Raw genomic sequence first — 24,988 nt, 5'->3', positions numbered from 1 at the left:
TAGCTAGCGATGTATTCCCTGTACGGACATCATGGCAAAGGTGACAAAGAAACTGAGGAAGATGTCAGAGGAAGCGAGGAAGAGAAAAAAAGAGAGTAACTGAGCAAGAGACCAAACAAGAGTCAGTCTCGGACTGGCTTTAACTTGTTGGCCAGAGCTAAAAGGATGCAAGTTGGATGCCAAGCTGGCCTTCTTTCTGTTGGACTATGTCTTGCTCTTTCTTGATGTTTGGCTGTGTTAGGAAAGTTGTCGACACCATAAATATCTCTGCCTATGTTATTTATGAAAGAATGCGACATGGCTATAACCTTATCAGGGTCAAAGTTATCGACTTCAGGCCTGTCTCAGGCTAGCATCCAAATAAATGAATCCTGTGCCAAAAAGTTTGATCAGTCTTTGTCAATCTCGTGCTAAATAAGTCTTAGAAGTGTGCAACCTTGAACCTAACTCGGCTAGCTTGTAATAAATTACACTGTCCAATGTACATGCACAATATGTGCCTAAGCATTTTGCCAACAACATTTTATTAGATTACACATAATCAAACGCTTAAAAATGTATAAACGTGGACAGTATTTCAGCCAAACTAAAATAAACTTTTTTTGTTATTCTTATTCTTACTCTTATTACTCTACCTTGTCATTGCCGGTTCCAAATCCTTAAGTTTGTCAACAAATACATGTGTACCACTGTCCATCAGGGGGTCTCAAAGCACGATTTTTATTTATGACAGTGGTGTAAGAGACCTACACTCCGCAACTTTAGGGGGCGCTCAGTAGCAAAAAAAATAGCAACTCTCGCATAATGGGGCTTTAACACAGTTCTTTAAATTTTCATATTTGAATTTAGACCATAACACTTCATGTGTTGCAGTTCATTGGATATGTGTTTATCTATTATCCTAAGTCTTACACATGCAGTGGGTCACCTGAACAGATGATGATGATGAAACACAACTGTGTGCCTGCAGGTCTCCTTTGTAGCCCATATCGCTGGAGGGTTGGCGGGCATGACCATTGGTTACGTCTTCTTCAGCAGCTACAACAAGAAGCTTCTCAGGGACCCACGCTTCTGGCTGTGCATCGTGGGATACGTAGTCTGCCTCGTGTTCGCTGTACTCTTCAATATTTTCTTGTCCCCAGCAGCGAAGTAGTGATGCTGACTTGATTTTTTTTTGTTTGTTTGTTTTGCATTCGGTTTTAAAATGGTTAAACTGCTTAAAGAGTTAGATTGTGTTTGTGACTTTTGTAGGCCTAAGTATTCTATGTTGTAAAACACTACTTCAGGGAAGCAGTAAGCCTGCTGTACAGCTTGCATTTTAGAACAGGGTGATGAATTAATTGTTCATATTTTAGTTCAGTGATTTATATGTAGTGATTCAATCATATTAAATGCTGTTTTGTACATGAGATGACACTCATATTGGGCTTGAAATGTTAAAGACAAAAGACTCAATACCTGTAGTTTTATTCATTGTATATCCAGAAGATGGTTATACATTATACAGTACATACTTAATTGTATGGCGAATTTGTTTGCACAATGTTTGCAATAATGCTGACTTTTTTTAAATGGCAAGGAGAGCTTTTGTCAGACTCTTGCTTGTAAGATTATGAATGTTTTTCCATCGTAGCTCTTCTTGTCCGTTGGTCTGTTTGCTCTGAGATTAGTCAGGATGTTCAGGAATTCGTGTGGTGATAATGTCATGTTGGTCATCCCGATGCATTGTAGTCACTTCCTCCCAAACAGGACGTGGTATTACTCAGTTGTAATCACCACTTAAGTGCATTATAAGTGTATCATTGTTGCTTTATCCTGATACCCCTGCTGGCTGTGGATTCCAAGCAAAACCCTACAGTTAGTGTCTTGGTTCCCACACACCAGTGAACTCTCTGCCAAGTAGTTTAGTGGCGTATTTGGAAATGAAGAAGCAATGCATCTTGTCTTGTCTTAACAATACTCCAGAAGGGTATGCTCCTGTAGTTTTCTGTTCAATCAAAGAACACCTTTCAAAACATTAATATTGTAATTATCAAAAATATTTTTGTATTATTTAATATGGACAGATGACGTTCAATGATCTGAAGTTGTAAAATGCCGTATGTAAAAAGTGGACTGAGACCCTAGGCCTAGTCAGTCTGCTTTGTGTTTGAAGCTGCTTGGGCACTAGAGGGCAGGCCATTGCAGTCACTCAGGGTATCTCAACATTCAACACTGCTTCTTTTCATGGTGCTCTTTGTCATGGAAGATTTTCCTTGAATCGGCAGGAAAATATGCCAGTCTGTTAAACATAGAGGGACACAAGTCCTCTAAAGAAAAAGAAGAGACATACAAACAGAGTGATTTTGTAAACATATGTTTTGTTAAATGGACACCGTTCCAATTTTATTATGTAGAGTAGACTGTAGTACATTTCTATATGGTTTGTATCAGGTTATTTTCATTTTTTTTTTTTTTATAAATTCCAATGCAAATTACATTCTCATTCACTGAATAACATTTAAATACATTATTTCTACTTATCTGATTGAATGAGTTTGTTTTTGTTATGTAACTTGTGTTCTTGCAGGGTTAATGAAGTGTAATCCATTAATGGGTTATGGTTGGCTTAATTTGGGTTTTGTTGTGTGTGTGTGTGTGTGTGTGTGTGTGTCCTGGCGTGGCCTTGTCACAGCTCTACAGTTTGGTTGTCTGTTTCTAATTAATAGACAGGAGCTTTCAAAAAAGCCATTGATCTCTCTCTTGCAGCTACCAGCTCTCCAGCCAATTTATGTGGAACATTCCATAGTTTCTGGCCTATGCCTATTGATACACTGACTTTATTTGATTATTCTCTCTCTCTCTCTCTCTTTCTCTCTCTCTCTCTCTCTCTCTCTCTCTCTCTCTCTCTTTCTCTCTCAAATTAAAATAAAAAGGGCTTTATTTGCATGATCGTTATACATGACACTATTGTCAAAAGTGCAACAAGTAAATTAAGTTTACGTTCAATACAATAATTAATAACAATGTAATAATAAGAAGACAAGTATCAACAGGCATAGTCACTGCTTTTAGAACCAATAATAATATTTATTTATAACTATTACATTTAAAAGATTTGTCTATAAGAGTTCAGAGGGCGTTGTCCACTCGGTCTCCACTACTCCCTGCTGAGTCTGTACTTTGCACATTTGCATTCGACACAAACCATGGTGTCCTCATATCTTGCCTGGAGCCTGTGTCGGCATTAAAGGTACTGCTCTGGAGTGGTTTAAGTCTTACTTGCTGGATCAGTTTTTCTGTCAGCCTTGGTGACTGTTTCTTCCTTTCTTCTTGAGTCCCCCAGCGTTCTATTCTCGGGCCAAACCTATTTGCCCTCTGCATGCACCCCTTAGGATCCATTCTTAGAAAATATGGTATCTCTTTCCACTTTTACGCCGGTGTGTATCTTGAGAGCATGCCTGACATATTCAGGTGCACGACTATGGAGTGATTTATAGACTAGTAAAAGAATCTTAAAATCTATTCTGCAACTAACAGGTAACCAGTGCAGTGATTTTAAGACTGGTGTGATGTGCGCCCGTTTTGGTGAGGACTCGTGCTGCAGCATTCTGTATCATTTGTAATTGACTAATGTCTTTATTTGGTAGACCAGACAAGAGAGAGTTACAGTAGTCTAGCCTGCTCGTGATAAAAGCATGCATCAGTCTTTCAGTGTCAGCTTGAGAGAGAAACGGTTGCACCTTAGCAATGTTTCTTAAATGATGAAAAGATCTTTTAATTATTTTTTTTATATGGTTTTCTAAATTAAGATCTGCGTCAAATATGACACCTAGGTTTCTGGCCTGGTACTTTGTGTTAAGTGCCAGTGTTTTTAAATGTGCAGATAATCTCTCCATTTTGGCTTTTTCACCAATGACTAATACCTCTGTTTTATCTTGGTTGAGCTGGAGAAAGTTCTGTAACATCCATACATTTATATCAGCAATGCAATTTACCAAGCAATCAACAGAGCTGTAATTGTTGGGTGTTACAGAAATATAGTGCTGGGTGTCATCTGCATACGGTAATTAATGGTGTGCCTCTTAATGACACTAGCATGGGGTAACATGTATAGACTAAAGAGTAAGGGCCCTAAAATGGATCCTTGAGGGACCCCACAGATCACACGTTTTTGAGCCAAATAGTTGACATATGTTTTTGGAGCTGTGGTCCCCAAGGGTGACAAAATATTCCGGGCCAGTTAGATAGGTCCTAAACCAGTTTAGGACTGGACCAGAGATGCCAACCTTGACTAACGCCGTTTATATGCTTTGATGGGAAAAAATTGGTCTAAAATTGTTAAGGACTGAAGAGTTTAAGTTACTTTTCTTCAGGAGGGGTCTCACCAAGGCAGTTTTAAGTTTGGATTGGAAAATACCTGTAAGCAGGGAACAGTTCACAATGACTTTAAATGTCCTCAGACACACAGTTAAAGATGGGCTTGAAAAACGGGGTTGGAATAGGATCAAGATGGCATGTAAATTACTTCAATTGTGACACTACTTTGCTCAGCATTTCTGTATCAGCTAGTTCAAAAGAGCTCATACTGTTACAGCATGGTGGAAGGGGGTCAACAACAAACGAGACATTTGGTATTGCCTGACTTGTTATCTTATCTCTGAAGCACCCTGCAAATTCCTCACATTTGGAGGTAGAAAAACAGACTACCATCTACTTTGGGGGCGGGATCTTTAAGGGCTGTCGATCGTTGAAAAGAGCACCCTAGAATTGTTAGAATTTATATATATTTATTTCGAGAAATGATCCTTCCTTGCATTTCTTATTGCTTTATTAAAGACTGAAAGATGGTTTTTAAAAATATCTTGGTGGACCTGCAACTTGGCCCTTCAATAATTTTATGCTGTGAATTTATGTGATTGGCTCTTTAATAATACATTCCCCCATTCATTTTCCCATCAGTTATTTATCTCCTCCGATAACGTCTCAGGCTATACGTCTGCAAATAAAACTTTTTTGCTTTGTACGTAATAGTCTTCAGTGTCTTCTTATCATTAGTAGTTGGTACATGTTTGTCTTTTTTTTGGAGGAAAAGGAGGGTAATCAATGCGATATGCCATTTTTCTACTACTGCAACACCCTCTATTTTATTATCTCAAAACTGGTGGAAACACTCGCTGGTTCACAAAATGGCAGTTCACAGAATCCAGAATGGAACCAGTTCAAGAACCCGTACCCTGTTGATGGAAAAGGCCTCTGTGTGAGTGAGTGAGTGTGTTACAGTGCCATCTAGTGGGGCCTCATGAGTACTGCCTTAGACTTACCCATTACTGAAACAAAAGGATTCAGTTTTTGTCAGAACATTTGAGTAGTTTCATGATATTTCAGTGAAAATTATATTAAAATACATGATTTGGGTATTGTTAAATGACAAAGCACATTGGGTTTTCTTTATAATCTAAAGTAAATAAAATAATTTGAATAATTATAACAAATAAACGGCAACTGCATTAACGTAACATCAATGTGGGTTGATGTGTGTGTTTTATGATTGGAGCAACAAAGTGGAAATTGCAGTCTATGAATCATCATTATTCACTGAATTTTACATTGCATCCTTTGGCCGCTCACCAAATGGGACCTACTCATGTGGAAAACAGCGCCTAAACACAATGCTAAGTTTGACATTTACATTCATTCATCTGGCAAGCACTTTCATTCAAATTGACTTACAAATGGGCTTTGTAGTACACAAAAAGGTCACAGCTTGAGCTAACTCTAAAGTAGCAGAAACTCTGCTTCCGGACATAAGTGTCAGACACGAGAAGACTAGGAACAACCATTGGTGAGTGCAATTCAGCACAAGGGCTAAAACACTAAATATTACCAATAAGACCAATAAACTATTTTATTGGTAAATAACATGGTGATGCAATAAGTCTCTTTAAGACACAGGACCTAATTATGTCAATATCTAATCAAACAATATCCATGAATCATATGTGCAAAACATCAGAGCATGTTGCATTTCAAACATTCCACTGCTTAAAACTGCCGGGAGACGTGTGTCCTACACATCACAAAACTCCTGATCTGACGGTTTAGCATGTGTAGTGCTGAGTGGGGCATGTGGGGACTTGTGCTGTTTACTCTGAGACCACCATTTCATGCTCTCCACACACCAGACAGAATCAATAATAGCTTTTTTTAAACAGATTGGAATTGGAAAAACCAAAGGGCAAGTCAGCTTTGCACTGTAAAAAATGATATCATGGAACTACTACTATTCAATTTTTAGTTTACATTCAACATTCAAGTTTATGGCCATATCAGATTATAAATATAATTGTTTGAGGGTATGGCCTGATTATTCTGAATCTTAACTAAAAAGAGTAAACCATTTTACGGCATAGGGAAATATAACGCAAAATGAACTCAAATGTTAAGTGAAATTTGTCCCTTTATTTTAAAATGCAAAATCACCTCAAACCTTTCAGCAAAACACAAAGTCATGATTTTATTCAGTACATTTTTGTGGTCTTGCTGATATTTTCGATGAAACTTACTGGCCTGTAGGTTTGATTTTTTACAATGTGGTCCATTTGTGTGGTGCTTGAGGGCCTGTCACGGATGTACACACGATCGTAATTGAATAATCGTATGTGAGCCAATGTGCATGACCAAATCTGTATCAAAAGGCTCGGATTCATTTGACCCACCTCCCCCAGGAGGGCGTCGATGGCTGGACTGCGGGGACACCCCATTGCACAGCAGGGGTCCTACTAGCCATCCGCGTTTCTCACTACACTGTTGAACAAAAGAGGCTGGAAAATGCTGTGTATAGCCTTCCTGTGTTTCATAACACTATTGAGCTGCAGGCCACTGCAGGACACATGCAGTGATGCTGAGATTTGGGCTACCAGTGGCTAGCCTACCATGGGTGACTGGCTGCACTGTTGATTTAAGCATAGATTGGCTGTGAGGGGATTAGTACTTCTTAAGTGATTCATTTAAGCGTTATTTTGTTCAGGGTATCATTACAAGGTGGTTCTGAAAAGAGCCAAAACAAATAAACAATACGTTTTATCCTGCAAAATAATTTGCGTACAAACACTGCAGTCTGGCAGTATTGACGCAACGTCCTTAAATGAGGACGCACTTGCAGACTAAATATCTGTAGCCTGATATTTGAGAACATCAGCGGCAGAAAGTCTGTGCAGCTGAGGAGACGAGTTCTTCTATCATGAAGAGATAAGCCGAGACGAGCCTGTCTGTACACAGCTTTGTGCATATTCTGAGACTCATGTCTGAATTGAGGTACTGCACGCGAGAGGCATTTGACCTCACGGCGTATGAATAATCAGGTCTCTCTTGTTTGCACACCCAAGTGAAGGGGATGGGACGTTCCGTAGGTCCTTATTTGTGACTGGGTGTTATAAACACGGCCCGATTGCAGCCAGGTCCGTGCCAGAAGATGCTTGCACCTGGGGAAGGCCCGACCTTAAGGTCGAGGAAGCTGATGCAAACAGCCACAAGGAGCCAGTGGCGTGAGGTGAGGTGAAGAGTGGTGTGATGTGGGGACATTTTGCCTGAGTGAATTCCAGCTGCACCCCCTGTTCTGTTCCGTCCTTCTTGGTCAAACATGTCAGGCGATCAGCCACAAGGGAGTTGGGAGGCTCTTGCTTGAATGGCTGGAGTTTTGCTGTTCGTGTCACTGTTGAACTACCTACAGTACACGTAGGGTACACTTATTCGTAACAGTATGTGCGCTCCCAGGGAATAAAAACCCCTAACCCCATGTATTGTGTTGTCAATAACTTGCTGTACCAGTCGAGCCTCTGTGGCCATGTTGTATGGTGTGGATCAAGGACATTGCTTCAGTGAGGTTTATGAATGCCAGCTGGTCATCAACCATGACCCCAATGCTTAGAGACTCCATAACAACTGAGGATGAGGAAGGTGGTAGGAAACACTGAATGACAGGGACGAAGGTCCAGTGTGGATGCACTTTTGAAGGTGGTGTCCTTGTTCCCCAGTGGAGGTACTGAAGAAGGAAAGCAATAGGTTACAGTGGATGGAATAAGATGCAGAATTAAAAAAACATTACAAATTTAAAAAAATCAGAGCATGTACACCATATTCCCATTAGTGGTGAAGGAACACTGATGTGTTTTATTTATTTATTTAATAAGAAAAGAATATTGCTTTTTGGTGCATGTGATCAAACCTGAATCTATACGAACAACTGATTCAAGCTGATCAACGTTTATTGCTGGTATTGATTACTGTGGAGGGGCTGGTCAAAGTTTACTGCTGGTATTCATTGCTGTGAAGGTGCTGACGTTGATTGTGAACCTTTACACCTTTTGTTGAATTCAATGGGGTCTGTCTGGGGCTGATGAGCTCAAATATCAACAACCTTACACAAGGATCAAGGTTTGAGCCCTTATATCACTCAGGCTGTTGTGCTAGAAAGAAGGATTGAAGTTGGCCTTGAACTAAACAAAAGATTGAAATATTTAAATTTGAATTAAATGTATTTAATTCTACACAGAAAGAGGCTGCTCTAAGAGAAATATCCATGTACAATAATACAACACACCACTGCTCTTTGATCTACAGGACCGAGTAATCTCTCTCTCTCTCCCTCTCTCTCTCTCTCTCAAAACAGGAATGCTCTGGTGGACATTCACTGATTTCTTATGACCTGCATCATGGTTTGGTTCTCTTTAATTAGTGTGTTGAATCATACATATATAATTACATTGTTCTGTGTTCATATTGTTGCTCAAAATAATAATGAAAACCTAATCCTAGTAATTACAACAATGCTTGCACTGATTAATCTGAAACTGCTAATAGCCTGACATTGAAGGGCGGCATTGTGTAATAGGAGGGCACCCAACAAAAAAACACTTTTAGACTATCCTACAATGCCCTCAGATAGTACCAAGCTGATTGGAATATACCTATACATTTAGCAAGTGAAACAAGTTGGCACCATTGATTTCTTGTAAATGGAATAAAATGTAGCTACAACTTGCTGACACAGCTTTAATTACATTCAGATGGAACTAGCAGAGTATGAAATCGGACGTGACCGATTGATTGCATCACACACAAAAAAACATTGATTAGTAAGAGCACCATGGCAGGGGATGTTCATCTCCATGGAGATACCCCAGTAAAGGACCGTACAGTGTAATCATCCCAGCTGCATATACTGCATTTGTAAATGAAGTTTAAAAATCATGTGTCAAAACTACAGATATCTGGAAACATTTCATTTAATTTCAACAATTCATTGGTTGGACACAATTCAGTTTAATTCATACACTCAGTTAATAAAGATTATATCCATTGTTTTGGTTATCAGTGGCTCAAAAATACTGGTGTGAATTTTAGTGTGAAGCCCATGTCAAACTGTTTTTTTTTCCAGGGCATCTGGTGCTAATTGATAATCAAACTCTATGCACACAATCCCCAACCCTTCAGGGAAAGGAACTAGCTAAGCTAGAGTTCAACTGCGTAATTGTATTTATAACACAGAAACATACTGAAATAAATGCATGGACATGGGGATGGGCAAATGTGGCGTAGTCCCATCACTGGTAATGGTTAAAACTGAACAGCGCGGCTGCAAAGAGGACGCTGGATCAATTACCATTAATGTTAACGCAGCGCTCATTTCAGCCGTAGTGGCTGTGGTTATTGATTGCGGACTTCTACGTGCCAACCTCGATGTCCCCACCCCCACGCACACTGAACTGTCCAGTCGGAAAACCATCTTTCGCTGCCAGCAGTGACAAACTGGGGGTCAAAAAAGTTCAGGTGATGCGCCGCGACAGATGTGCAGGACACCAACGATTTTTAAGCATTTTGGCGGCCTCGTCGCGCCTGTATGACCCGAGGGGATTTAAATCACCGGCAGTCTGTCTATACTGCTGGAAGGTAACTGGCAACTACTGGTGCATTGATTTATTCTTGAAATGTTGTAGGTTGTCAGTGAGGTTAACAACTTTTTGTTTTTCTTTTTTTTTTGGGGGGGGGGGGGGGGGATCGCGAGGGGCTAATGAGTGCAATAAAAGGGAGATGCTGATACAAGAGCATGTAGCTTAGTTCAAGTTGTATGTGTGTAGGCTACTTTGGAGCTACAACCGTTTAACAATGTGACAATTCTGGGATATAGCCTTATCCGCACTATGTTGCGTTTCATGTATGATTTTATTCTGGCTGAAGGTAGGATGATGCCGTTTTCTACTTTTAGAAATTAGTAATGCAATATTTTACTTGTTGACAATTTTGTTGACAACGAGTCATAAAGGATTATTTACGACTGCCTATTAAGATATTTGTTGGTCATAGACGACAATAATAATTTTAATAATATAATTATTAAAGTAAGTAAATATATTAAGTAAATATAATTAAATAGTATTCCGTAAATATTTGATTAATGAAAGATCATTTTAACGTGTTTTGTTTGTTTGTTTATTGTGAATAGGCTATTAAAAGTTTAAAGTGATCTATTTCCCCTATTTTATTTGATTATATGATGTTTGTTTCCAAATGTACACCAGCTTTATTGTGAAGCTAAGCATCACTTTAAACTTTCAATCAAAGCCTAATATTCATACAAAATAATTGCAATATTGAAAATGTCATAGTAATCATTATGCCAATCATGACATGCCACTTGGGTATGTACAAATATAAAAGTTAAAGATCTGACATAAAAAGGATTGCGGATGCATGTCAAGGTACGATTTATTAAGAATAAAATGTGATCATTCTTTTGTTCTGCTGGTATTAGCTATTGTAATGTTTTTCTCTCTGTCCTGGGTTTACATAACAACATGTACCAACAGCAGCATTAGTCAATTTAAAGGGACAGTTGCCTGAAAACAGGCGGGGTTAATGAGGCTAAAGTAGAGGACAACCAGCCCAAGTGGCCATTGTCACAACCACCCTAATTTGTCAGTCACCAAACCCCCCTAACCCAACTTTCCCTTTCCTGGACAGTCACAAAGATGCTCGTGTGAAGATGGGGGACTGGAACTTCCTTGGTGGGATCTTGGAGGAGGTCCACATCCACTCCACTATGGTGGGGAAGATCTGGCTCACCATCCTCTTCATCTTCCGCATGCTGGTCCTGGGGGTGGCGGCCGAGGACGTGTGGAACGACGAGCAGTCTGACTTCATCTGCAACACGGAGCAGCCCGGGTGCCGCAACGTCTGCTACGACCAGGCCTTCCCCATCTCCCTCATCCGCTACTGGGTGCTGCAGGTCATCTTTGTCTCGTCGCCCTCGCTCGTCTACATGGGCCACGCGCTCTACCGGCTGCGCGCGCTAGAGAAGGAGCGCCAGCGCAAGAAGGTCGCACTGCGTCGCGAGCTGGAGGAGGTGAACGCGGAGCTGGTGGAGCTGCGGCGGCGGATCGAGCGAGAGATGCGTCAGCTGGACCAGGGCAAGGTGAACAAGGCGCCGCTGAGAGGCTCTCTGCTGCGCACCTACGTGGCCCACATCATCACGCGCTCCGCCGTGGAGGTGGGCTTCATAACGGGCCAGTACGCGCTCTACGGCTTCCAGCTGGACCCGCTCTTCAAGTGCGAGCGCGAGCCGTGCCCCAACGTGGTGGACTGCTTCGTGTCGCGGCCCACGGAGAAGAGCGTCTTCATGGTGTTCATGCAGTGCATCGCCTTCATCTCGCTCTCCCTCAACATCCTGGAGATCATGCACCTGGGCTACAAGGGGCTCAAGGAGGGCATCCTGGACATCTACCCGCACCTTAGGGATGATCTGGAAGACAGCTACTACCCCACCAAGGGCAAGAAGGATTCTGTGGTCCCTCAAGTCGGGATGGCCACTGGACGAAAGGCCACTCTACCCTCCGCACCGGGTGGCTACAATCTGCTCATGGAGAAACCTCCCGACGGCCCTACCTACCCCCCTCTCATCAACCCCTCATCTGCCTTCGTTCCTGTTCAGGGGGACGTGCCCCCTAAAGGTGGGGCAAACGCCCTCAAGGAGTCGGCGCACAGTCCCACGGAGTACAACAGCAACTCCAACAACACCAGCAGTGAGACCCGTTCAGGGCCCAGCAACTCCATCACTCCACCCAAGCCAGACGAGGTGGAGGACCAGGCCCATCTTCCCCCACATGACGAGGAGCTGGAGTTGGAGAGCCCTGATTCCCCCTGCCTGCCCAGAGACTTCTCTCACTCCTCGTGCCCCACACTGCCGGTGAGCGCGGTGAAGAAGCCCTGGAAGGTCACCGCGCCTTGGCATTGCTCCACGGTGGTCGAGGGCAACACCTCGGAAGAGGCCTCGCATGGGAGCGCCAAGGGCCGCAGCGGGGGTGCCGCCAGCAGTAGTGGCGCAGCCTACGTGACCGCCCGTTCCCGCTCGGGCTCGAAGTCCAAGAGACCCAGTCGGCCCAGCACGCCCGACTCCATCGAGGAAACGAGCTCGGAGTCGAGGGCCAGCCCCAGGACCTCGTCTCCAGTCCGCCGCGCATCATTGTCGAGCAGCGCAAGCAGCCGACGAGCTGCCCCGACAGACCTGACGATATAAGGGCCGGCGTTCAGCGCCAGTGACCTCTGACACAAGGTGAACTGAATATTCACTTGGAGAACCCTGGAGAATAAAGACAACTGAACTGACAGTAAAAGTCCACTTGTCCAAAGCTTTGTAGCCACAGTCGTGACTCAAAAAAGCAAGACACAGAGACAACCTGCATGCTTTTAAAGCTCTATGTTTGTTTGAAAGTTCTGTTGAGATGGTGAAGTATTGGTAGCTTGACTGGGTCGTGGCTCTCACAGATCCTTCAGTACTGCAGTACAGGTAACTCTACAGACAGGCTATAATGTACCAAACAATATTATTACAATAGAGACATTTGGACTCAAGTCCACAGTGAATCGGCACGGTGGTATCAAATATCACCTAAAAATCAAGAGACGTTTTAAATCCACGCTTAAGATATGCATAGCAGTTTTACTTCTGTGCTTTGCATTAGCAATACGTTCTAATTATTAGCAATACAGTGCACATTCATTTGAGCTGAGTGACCAGTATGAGTGGGGTGAGGTTAAAATGTGTACTCATTGAACTGCTTTTGGTAGTGTTATAATTTGCAATTCGGTTTGAGTATTTGTGAACAAAATGCATGAAATTGTTGTTTAATACCATATTTGAAATGTGTTTGCTTTGTAAAATAATAAAAATGTCTAAAATACAATGTTATTGTGATATGTGAAGTGCATCAATGCTTCATACAGAATTTCATAGGGGAAGTATTAATTAAAACAGCTCGCTAGTATAGACAATTCATAGATACAACAGAGTGGAAGGACATATAGACAGTAAAGTGTTACCAAACTAATCTGCACAACACTAATCAAAAGCATTGGGCTATTTCTGTGTTCCCTGGATCTGTGTCTCTGGAGTCAGTGACAGACCATTTAAGCCTTCAGCATGACTTTGTTTACATTTCGCAAAGCTGATATACAGGTGCCAATATGAGTTTATTTCTTAAGGGTGTACATTTTAAAGCTATAGTATGCAGCAATTTGCCCCTTTTTACGGTATGTTTTATACGCAGCCGTTCTGGTATCATCTTCAAATGCATATTGTTGGTATGAGATCATCTGAAGGACGGATAAACACACCATTAGGCCTATGCACTATATGTAGGTCTGTGGTCCGGGACAATGTAAGAAAATATTTTTACAGCAGGACATTGCCACCTATCCACTTTGTGAATAGATAAGGTTTGGCCACACTCCACAAGGGTATTATTTCCAGTGGTTACATCATAAAGGGCGTAGACCCCGGGTTCATTTAGAAACCACTGAACTAGGCTTTAACCAATCAGCATTTACCACCGTGGGATTGCTATACTTCCTACTTCGCCACTGGAGTTTTTAATTCTCAGTTTTTCATCTAATCAGTGCAATGATTTTAGAATTGTTTGTGTCAACAATCACGATTTGTGATCGCGTTGATTTTTCCTTTTCACCTACTATATCCTGCATTAGGTTTCACAATCACAGCACTTTTGGTAACATTATCTGCACGTAGTGGCCTGAAGATGGGCTTTGGGTCAAGAAATCTGCACAAGAGGCCTCAATGTCTGAATGTACGATTTTGCCATGGAGCTGACTGTACAACAGACCAGACGTTTTGTATTACTATGGTGACCATGGTGTTCATAAAGATACAAATGTACTTCAAGCAATCTGCACTGTTGAATCATGAGCAATGTTGTGACACTGGTAACTTTCATCATAACTATTACAGTCTATGGCACTTCTGCTGTGAAATAAAACCCCTTGGTTTGGAAACCTGGATTTGAAAAAAAATATGACAAATGAAACACATTTTCACAGTGAAAGAAATAGATGTAATTTCCGACAGTGTATTTGTTTGTAACAAGTGCAGCTATTTTGCAGGTGAATTGTGTGAGTGTTCTCAAACAATTTACTCCAAGTTATTGGTATGTAATGGACACAAATTCATTGCTGGGATATGATAAGCATGTAATGTTAAATGGTTCTATAACAAAAATCAAACCTTCTATAAATAAATGTTGTTAGACATAATATTGCACCACTTTAAAAACTGTCATTAACTTCCAAAACTATAAATTAGCCAAATGACTAAAGAGCTTCTATTCCCAAGGTTAAGGTGGAGGAAATACAGGTGGAAGTAGCCTACATATCATACCAGATTATTCAGATCTGGCCGTTCCAAGGTTTCCAAGAGGCCATTGTAGAACCTTCTTTTGCAAGGCTAGCTATCCACACCACACTAGAGGTGTGAGAAACATTGATACTCATTACTTTGCCCAAGTAATAGTAATGGAGTAATATTATAGCCTATACACTACCAATGACTGAATAAAACACCAGAATGATGCAACTTTAACAGTGATAAGAAGATACAAATTTCACCATGCTTCACATCTTTAATAAGTATGAAAAAATATGGTATTTTGCGCCATCCAGCGATGAAATTGTAAACTGCAAGTGATCTAGTAGGTTGATAAAGTAAACGACTGAATCGTGTCAGCAGAAAAAAAAACATGAGTATAATACATGAAACTGCTTTTTGTATCCGTTAAATTCACGGGCACATAGGCTAAATTCTGGTGCTATGGGTTGTTTACCATTTTATGCTTTTCATTTGCCAAATACTACACACGTGATCTTGAGTATGAATCTGGACAAAAGCATTTTTTCTCCAGGTGAAAGGTCACTAAACAAGCACATGCCATAGATTTTAGATAGGCGGAGCACCGCCTATGTAAGGTCTTTACCCATGCCCTGCTCACCAGCAGAATGGCCAAGTCAGGTGATTGAAAAACACATGACTTTGGATGACCCACCTAACAACTCAAGTTTATGAATGACATCTCTTTTAACCAGTGATCGTTCAGATTGACTGCTACATACCCAATCCCATTCTGAGGCGGGACCAGATGAAGCTTGCGTTTCAGGAGAGGAAACATTGGGGACCTGAAGAATTAAAGGAGACGGGCAAACGCTTCTCTCCCCCCTTTTAGATATCATCTTAGACACAACCCATGCTCACCCACCCTTATTTGATGGGGATAGGTAGCGGCTAAGAATTATTTATACAACAGACCACAATATATGTAAAGGGGGAGGGGGGGATTGGGGAAGCCAAGCGTCGTCGGGTCAAAATGTCGATACAGTATGAAGAACCACTAGCAGATAGCTATGGAGTAGCGGACTCGTTCCCAAAAGATTTTGGTTATGGAGAGGAAGAGGGCGATATCGAAGACAGTCCATCACCGTCTGACAGTAAACCAAGGATACTGCTGATGGGACTGCGAAGGAGTGGCAAATCTTCGATCCAGAAGGTAACACTAGCTTGTTAGCAAACACTAGCGAAGTTAGCACTTAAGCCTAGAGCTCATCTGTGTAGTGTATTCTTGATGCCTGCTTGGGCGATTGTATCACCATCTAAACATAACGTTATCTCTAGACATGCATAACAGCTAACGGTAGCTATACGGATGAAGAAATATGAGTCATAATATAGAACAAGTACTAACTTGCTGGTACGCACAGTTACACATCTACGCACAGCTACACATCTACGCACAGCTACAGTACAGTACTCAGTGTTATGAAAGCAGCGAATTAACTACCTGGCTAGCAAGCTAAGTAATGGTCTGTCATGCCTACAAATGTTTGCTAGCTTGCTGTCATTCACGCCTCAAACCATGTAGGCTAGTATCAGCATTAACGTTACAGATTCGCGAATCTCAGAGTGGCTATGAGTAAAAGCAATTCTGCAATACGTGGTGATGTAACGTTAGGTTCTTAGTCAATCGGGTTGCTTAACCATGAGCTAACTTTCTAGCTGCATAAATCCAAGTCATTCCCTACTCAGCCGATAGCCGCACTCATCCGGCACGAATCGGGCACGTGATGGAGAAAAGTGATCACAGCCTGCCTACCTATATTATTGTTTGTAAAATATACAGATAAATGTTTTCGTGACAGATGACTAGAACAGATGCACGCTTTTGAAAACAATTATTTGACTTTCTCATACTAGTGGTAGAATAAATAAGAATACATGTATTGTTGTCTACGTTGTTTATTTTGTTGCTATAAAAGATACATAACTAGTGTAACTTTTTCTTAACTTGATAGGTAGTTTGCCAATCATTATGACACGGTAACTATTGTCTACTCTTAACAGTTTATTTCACTTTAATTAAAATGAAACGTTTTGGGAATTTCTGTCCCGCAAAGCAAATTATTAAGATATTAGCAATGTAGTTGACACAGTAGGCCTACGCATCACATCGCATCAGTTTGGCATAAGGTCTTATGTAGTCTGTTTCCTTTTTCTGGCACAGCTGAATAGAACAGATGAATAATTGATCACATGCATTTGTTTTTTGCAAGAGATAATAAAGTGTTTTATAAAATATAAATCAGTGTTCAGGGGAATGTGTGCTCAAAATGGAAACTGGTTTCATAAAATGTTTGTTCTCAAAGGACCTTGTTTCATAACTGTGGGAAAAAAAGTTGTTCTTAAGAAAGTGCAAATGCATACAAAAAAAACCTCAGCACTCAGCACAGACTATGGCAATATCAATAATGTCTTTAGAAGCCAGTGAAACATGTGATTTGGCTTGGGTCCCTTAAACAAACTCAACAGCTCATTGACTCGTTAGCTGACCTAAATGAGAGTGGTGGGGATGTTTCCCATTGGTTTGGACTGTACCCTGACTCTGCATTGATCCCAAATGTTTATCTCTTCCTAGGTCGTGTTTCACAAGATGTCTCCCAACGAGACCTTGTTCTTGGAGAGCACCAACAAGATCTACAAGGATGACATCTCAAGTAGCTCTTTCGTCAATTTTCAGATCTGGGACTTTCCTGGACAGGTGGACTTCTTTGACCCCACCTTTGATTATGAGATGATCTTCAGAGGCACTGGGGCTCTGATATTTGTCATTGATGCTCAGGTAAAGATTGTGAACGTGAGATGTAGTGTGAGTGGAGTGATTTGGATATCAGGTTCATCTAAGTCTTGGACTATGCCATTGTCTGATTTGAATGTTTTCCCCTAAAGTTAAAATAATAGCTATTGCTCAACTAATAGACCATGGTTAAGGAGATCTGTAGGCAAGTCATACACAATACTATTTGCTTTTTTTCCAGGAAATTAAAGGTTTAATTTGACTGCCAACAAAGAGTGTATTATAAACAGGTTACACCAGTATCATAAGACCTGCTGATCGTGCCAACATATTGTGTCAGTGCTGCCTTTGAATGGATGCAGTCTGTATGTGAACAAATATTCTTAAAATTCAAAACAACTCGCAATGAAGTTGTTTCACACTGCTGTCAGAATAACCAAACCAACAACAGCAACAACAACTGACACTTTGTCTTTTGATAGTTTTTTATTATTAATAGTAATAATAATTAGTATGAAACATAATAAAAACTCAAACAACAGAATTCATTTATTATATATTTTTTTAAACTTAAAAAGCTATTGTTTCACATATTCATGCACAGTTGAATATCTACTCACCTGTGAGGCATGGTACAATTGACCGATGTGCTTGTTGGATGAAAACACAACTCACACTTCTCTAACAGCACCTCATCACGAGGATGGATTTTAATCACAGTGTCAGTCACAAGAACTGAGACTTGTTCTTTGTTCAAGACCCATTTGTCACATGTTTCAGCTCTGTCACTCACTTGGCCTGGGAACATATCCATGTTTATATTTGAGGTTTATTTGCCTCTATCCGGACACTAATCCAAAACCCAACGCTGATGCTAATTCCCTCTGGGCCTGAAAGGAAAAGCAGTGTTTATAACCTGTGGGAATCAGGAAGGTCTGCAATTGATTATGCAAGTCACACTATTAAACATACCTGACAGACAAACAATGCTACGGAGAGTTGCTTGTACACCTCGCAGTTTAAAACCCAGCAGCAGTTCCAAGTACAACATTTCCGACACATGAAACATATTGGCCCAAATCCTGTCGAGTAAACACTGACCAAGGGTTTTGTATTTGACTTTGTGATTTTTTTTCTTTGGCAGTAGTACCCAGATCCACTGAGAGGAACGAAAAAAGAAAAAAAACTGTGAGTTAAGCACTTTCCGTCTGACTGCTACTCTTCCCCTCCTCTCCCATGCAGGACGACTATGTGGAGGCCCTGGGCCGACTTCACCTCACCGTGTCGCGGGCCTACAGGGTCAACCCCGAGATCAACTTCGAGGTGTTCATCCACAAAGTGGACGGTCTGTCCGACGATCACAAGATCGAGACGCAGAGGGACATCAACCAGAGGGCCACTGATGACCTGGCAGACGCCAGTCTGGAGAAGCTGCACCTCAGGTGGGTGGTGAGACTGTCCCGACACTCGTCTCCACCATAAATCTGAACTTGACTTTAAAAACAAAAATACTGAGTGTGTGACTTTACTGACTTATTTAATTAGAGATTACCCCTTGAGGCAGTGTTAAGTGTTAAGGCTGTTAAGGCTGGCAGCTACCCACATGTGGGGATGTCTGCTTTGTAATCCTGTAGGTGTCGTTATAAAAGCTTTTATTCAGCAAAGATCGGCGCAACAGACACTAAACAAATGTAAGGCTGAAGGCTACAGATTTGTTCAAGAGGTGCGATGCATGTGTGGAAAAATGTACCTTTATTTTTGTGTGATGGGGAGTCACACATGTTGTTTAGCTTTGACAGTGTGGTGCAAAGAATGGCGCCATGACAACAGCCATAGCTGTACTGGGGTTGGCTGGCATGTTTGGGGGCCTGTTGATTAGAAGGAACATTGTGGTACAGTAGCTTGCGTACAGTCAATACATTTTCTACATACCCTGGTCCACAATGCCAGATTCCTCTGAGGCCTCTTCTCTAGGACCAGTAGCCTGAGCGACTATAAACTGGTGGGGTCGGACTTAAAAGATTTAGTTTCTACACAGAGGAAAATGTCCATTTGCGTCCTTGGAACAGGATGTTATTAATAGGAGCCATTGCTAATGTTTCCACCCTTGTTGTTTACCATCTACATATGGAGTGTCTTTAAATCAATCTATTCTTTCTGCACATTATGTGTCATTATGGCATTTGAACCGTACAGTTCCGTCCGTGTGCTGTTGAAAAGAATATGTGTAAGACAGCATTCGCATTTAAATGTCTCTGGTTTTTCAAGAGACAGAAATTTCAGCCAGCAAATGTCCCGTCTTGTCTAGTCTGTCTCTGGTTAGACATGGTGTGCGTGTGTGTGTGTGTGCGCGCTTGAGTGTGAGTGTGTGTGCGTGTGTGCGTGTGTGCGTGTGTGCGTGTGTGCGTGTGTGCGTGTGTGTGTGTGTGTGTGTGTGTGTGTGTGTGTGTGTGCATACTGGTTTAGAATAGGGGAGAGTAGGGTTACAAACGAGGGACTGTTTTGTGTCGCGTGCCACAGGGGCCTCTCTGATCGTTTGGCCTTTCAACTTTGCGAGGCTTGAATGAGGGCTTTGCCTTTTCATTCCCTTTTATTATAGGTTTTCATAAAAACTGTCCCAAGTGTTACCCTGTATTCATTACTTCAGGGTTATGTGTACAAGGCTTCTTCACATGCTCAGTCTTCCGTGGCTCCATAGTTTCTGTCTGACAGGCTACCATCTACAGCTGCTCAATATTTGAGGTTTTCAGTGAAGTATGAAATTGTGTCTTAACTTTGGCCCCTTACTAGCTCGATATCAGAATATTTGCTCATGCTTTGAGGCAGTAGTACTCTGTGATGGGAACTGATGGGATCTGATTGATCCTAACCCTTCCTCTGCTCTCTCTGGCCTCAGCTTCTACCTGACGAGTATCTACGACCACTCTATATTTGAAGCCTTCAGTAAAGTAGTGCAGAAGCTGATTCCTCAGCTTCCAACGCTGGAGAACCTTCTGAACATCTTCATATCAGTAAGTACTTGGCCTTACGTTTGCACTTTTTTTTTTTTAAACTATCTCAATCTCTTTTGAAAGACTTGATTGAGAAACCTTTTTTTGTGGTTCAATGCTCTGGCCAGTCCCTCCAGAATTTGGTCTCACAAGTTCACGCAATTGCGTGTTGCAATTTTGTCTTATTACCACAATATTTTTGGTATGGCTATGGACGTTCTGTATTATTTGCGATTGATTTTATTTAACTCAAAATCACCCCAATTTTAACCCCAAATTTTGAGAAATCCTGCAACAAATTGAATCAATTTTGGCTGCAATAATCATAACAATTGTTTTTTTTACTATTCTTATTCTGGAGGGACTGTCTAGCAGGCTTTATGTTTAGGGTGGTTCAATTTAGTGTTTATGCTGAATATCTGATACAATTATGTCTATGATCTTCCTTAACTGCAGTCTTTGTCTTTTTTTAAGTCTGTGTCTATTCTTCTAACTTAACCTTGTCTGACATGGAATTGACTTTGTCATCACAGTATGCAAGTCACCCAAATGATGAACAGTGAGAGCATAGATATCAACTTCCAGGAGGTTCAATCTTTATTTTTTTTTTGTCTACAACAGAATTCAGTGATCGAGAAGGCTTTCTTGTTCGATGTGGTTAGTAAGATCTACATCGCCACAGACAGCTCTCCGGTGGATATGCAGTCGTACGAGCTGTGCTGCGACATGATTGACGTGGTCATTGACGTGTCCTGTATCTATGGGTGAGTTGTTTCAGTGGGGCCTATGGATGAATTCCACTGAACTTTGCACACTGCCTTGCTGTCCATCTCACTTATTGTGTATTCATGATAATGTCACACAAGCCATCGAGGGGAGGGGTCCTCACTAGCATGCAGGAATGCATGTTTTAATATGGGCTCATTGTGGGGAGCAGATTTATAGACTTGCCTTCTCAGATTGTCGTTTTGAGTGTGTAAGGACTGTTCACTCTCTGTACCAATTGCAATGTAATCTTTCCTGAATGTTTGATTGGAAAACTATTTTTTTTACATTTTTTTTTCTCCACAAAGTTTGGTTAATTTAGCTTTTTTTTTGTTGAAAGCAACCCAAAAGGGTAAAGAAAACAGTAGCTTAGTAAATAAATGGCTGATGCAGTTTCACACCATGTTTTTTTTGTATTTGTATTTGCACTTAAATATACTAAAATAAACACAGTAGAGTGGTAATGCTTGGCAGTGGCATCTTTAGCAAAGACATTTAAAGGATAACGTTTGTGTGTCTCTCCCCTTCCCCCAGTCTTAAAGAGGATGGCAGTGGAAGTGCGTATGACAAAGAGTCCATGGCCATCATCAAGCTCAACAACACCACAGTGCTGTACCTGAAAGAGGTCACCAAGTTTCTGGCTCTCGTTTGCATTCTCAGAGAGGAGAGCTTTGAGCGCAAAGGTACTCTACCATCCCTCAGACATTACTCTGTTCCCTTTTACTGCCAGCCACACTAAATGATTTAAGAAGTACCAAACATTTGGTCCTCTATGTGTCCTCAGTAGAGCAAAGACTGAAAAACGCAATTTCAAACATTCAGCACTGTGATAAAGTCAGTATGAAATAAAATGACTTGGCAGTAGTTGGTAATGATACATAAATATATTTAAATACATTCCAAACAAATTCTGTGAATTAATTGTGGAAATGAAAAATGAGATCTATTCACGAATGTTTATGGCCGTTATATTACGTCACATTGGACTTTAGAGTGGGATCATTGTCCACATACATGGGTATCCACTCAGATAAGAACTAGATGTCTGTCGTGAACCAGATGATCACTGTGCAAACACAGCCAACCAAATCAGCGTGCCCTTATCAGTGTTTGCTCTGTTCCGCAGGCCTCATCGACTACAACTTCCACTGTTTCCGGAAGGCCATCCATGAGGTGTTTGAGGTGGGCATGACAAACACGCGGACGGTATCCACTCCGACGGGCACGCCATGCCTGATGAAAGGCGTCGCCCTCAACGGCACCCCGCGCAGCACGGTGTAGACGGGCGCGGCTCCAACACGCCAGGCAAGGGAGAGGAAGAGAGGAATCGCACAAGGACACGAGAGAGACTGTAAGAAAGCAGAAGAGTACCGAAGGAGGCAAAGACGAGAGAGGGAATAAGTGCTGGTGAACCGCGAGAGCGAGACGGCAGAGGGGCACATCCTTATGCCGTCCTCCAGTCACCCACCATCACCACCACCATCACCACCACCACCCTAAAAACAGCTCCTGACTAAAAACCTGCAAAGGGATAGAGACAGAGACTCTACTGCCATTATCTATGGCAACTTAAAAAATAGAAATAAATCAAGAAAATACAGAGGGGGGGAAACCCCCCCCCCCCCGACTGATGCTGCAAAGGAGCTTCCCTAGAGCTCTAAGTGTTGCTAAGTTAGGATGAGGAAGGGAACGTGAGACAGAAGAGAAGGTGGAGGCATCTCTTTCGTTTGGTCAAGAGGCATTAACACACTGTCTGGCAGGAGAGGGAGACTGGCCATCATAGCAGGAGATGTGGGTAGGGGAGAAGAGGATGAGAATGATAAAAAAATAGTTAGATAAATAAATGAAAGCACACAAAATCTTCCCCTACAAGGACTAGCTTCTCTCTCTCGCCATCTTGTGGACATGGGAAGACAAAGCCTCTTGAATCTGCTGTATGGTTGTTTTTTGTTTGTTTGTTTGTTTGTTTGTTTTTCTGCTGCTGGTCCATCGATGTGAGGGAGGGAAATGGCGAAGCTATGTGAATAGGTGACAGGGATGAGTTCTGCCACTCTTTTGCAGGCTGGTCGAGTCTACACCTCCAGATAGTAAACCTACACTTGAGAAGCCTTACGTAGATGGAGCTTGCAAGCTGGCTTGCTTGCTGCAAGTTTGTTACTCACCTCACTTAGTGCACCCCACATTCTTCCTGTGATTCTTTTTTTTTTTTTTCCTATTGATCTTTTCCTTTCAGTTATTTTTAGAGATCGTCCAGAGTAAAAAGGGATCATGTTTAGTGTGAAAGTGTGTGTGATATAGATGTGTATCGTCTGTACCTGCGATATCAGGGTGTGGATGTGAATGAGGTGGTTGATTTAATTGTGAATATAGAGACTGATTGAGCATGCTGAATTCAGAGACATATAGGGTAGGATGAAGGCCCAAAGCTGATCTGACATCTGTGCTTTCAGGGTCCCTGGCTTTGATTGCTTCCACGGTAGAACTGTGCTACCTTAACGCCTATGGCAAAAACTGCTTAGTAAGTCTGTAGAAGTTCTCGTGTTATGGACGGAGGCCTAGGCCCAATGGCCATCCATGGATGCTGACATGCATTCCAAAATGTGCTGGTCTTGCTGCAGATGCCAGTGCCATAGCTATGATTGGTAGCCAAGTTATCCTTGGAGAAGATGTCCCCAAACTTGTACAGCATCTTTGGTGCAAATGACGGCATCACTGTGACGTAGATTACTTTTTTTCGAGAATGTATGGGGAACTTTTGAGCAACACAAATCGTACTGATCAGCTATTTGCACCCCCCAAAGCGTGCAGGTGAACCCAGAGATTATGAATGTCTTGTCTGTTCCGTGACGTTTATGCCAACTTTGCGCTTTTGCTTCCCGGAAGTCAGAGCAGGGTGACTAGTCGTAAATGAAGTTGTACGTAAAAGTTTAAAGACGTGATTGACCTCTATGTTTCCCCTCTCTCACTATGATGTAATTCACTGACGTGTCTGGTAGAATAGGAAGATATGCTGTTTGGTCAGACACGTCACCTACTGCCTGGCAGAATCCCCACGGCCCATCCTTACTGAGCATGTCTGCATCGATTGGAATCATGAAAAGATATTGAATACACGCACACATTTCTTGAGGTGGTCTAGTAATCTGTATGCCATCCACTGTTTAGAAAAGGGATCAGCACTAACAAGTTGTAAGAAATCCTGGAAAAGAAAAGTGACCAAAATCACTCATAGTGGGGTCACGTTCGCTAGTGATTCTTGCTTTCTCTCACTTCTTATGTCTTTGTCCTAAGTTCTGCCCAAGGTGTAAATGGTCACATGACAATAAACATGTAAACAATAAACACCTTAAGATAGTGCCTTTCGCTTTCCAGGCAGCGCTTTTTAAACCCTAATCTTTACCGGTCATGTAGGCTACTCGTCACATTTAATACACATTTTATTAAAAACCGCATGGATTTTTTTTCAAATTTCCTCCCGAGGGGCCATCTATGGATTTGGAGTTTAATATTTTCACTCATTGCACATGGACTTTCAGGCAACCCCCCCAAGCCTTCTGCAGAGTTTGTCACTGTCGTCATGCAATGCAACCAATAAATTATCAACAAAAGCCATCTTTTTGGTTTCATGTTATTTGAGTACTGATACTACTGTGTGTGCGCTAATGCTTAAATAGCATGGTCAGTTGATGCTTTAAACATATCGCAACCATTGTAACATTGGGAAGAAAGTCTATGCACGCACTGGTGACAAAAGACTTTGACATTACGACCAGCGTGGTATAACCT

The 24,988-nt window shown here is 41.7% G+C and overlaps 2 protein-coding genes across 2 annotated transcripts; both read left to right on the top strand.

Moving 5' to 3' along the window:
• The first annotated feature begins 10,028 nt into the window (after positions 1 to 10,028).
• On the top strand, positions 10,029 to 13,220 carry gja9a (gap junction protein alpha 9a). Its single transcript, XM_042706789.1, has 2 exons — positions 10,029 to 10,218; positions 11,002 to 13,220. Exon 2 carries the CDS (start codon positions 11,024 to 11,026, stop codon positions 12,551 to 12,553), a length of 1,530 nt encoding a protein of 509 aa, XP_042562723.1. The 5' UTR covers positions 10,029 to 10,218; positions 11,002 to 11,023; the 3' UTR covers positions 12,554 to 13,220.
• A 2,239-nt stretch (positions 13,221 to 15,459) lies between these two features.
• On the top strand, positions 15,460 to 24,810 carry LOC122132033 (ras-related GTP-binding protein C-like). The gene is made up of 7 exons (XM_042706788.1): positions 15,460 to 15,866; positions 17,289 to 17,492; positions 18,690 to 18,889; positions 20,344 to 20,458; positions 21,059 to 21,201; positions 21,737 to 21,885; positions 22,329 to 24,810. Exons 1-7 carry the CDS (start codon positions 15,687 to 15,689, stop codon positions 22,481 to 22,483), a joined length of 1,146 nt encoding a protein of 381 aa, XP_042562722.1. The 5' UTR covers positions 15,460 to 15,686; the 3' UTR covers positions 22,484 to 24,810.
• Positions 24,811 to 24,988: the final 178 nt, after the last annotated feature.

The sequence above is a fragment of the Clupea harengus genome, unplaced genomic scaffold (assembly GCF_900700415.2).
Source record: "Clupea harengus unplaced genomic scaffold, Ch_v2.0.2, whole genome shotgun sequence".
Taxonomy (NCBI): Eukaryota; Metazoa; Chordata; class Actinopteri; order Clupeiformes; family Clupeidae; genus Clupea; species Clupea harengus.
Note: the sequence above shows the minus strand (reverse complement) of the source record. Positions and strands in the feature narration are given on the sequence as shown.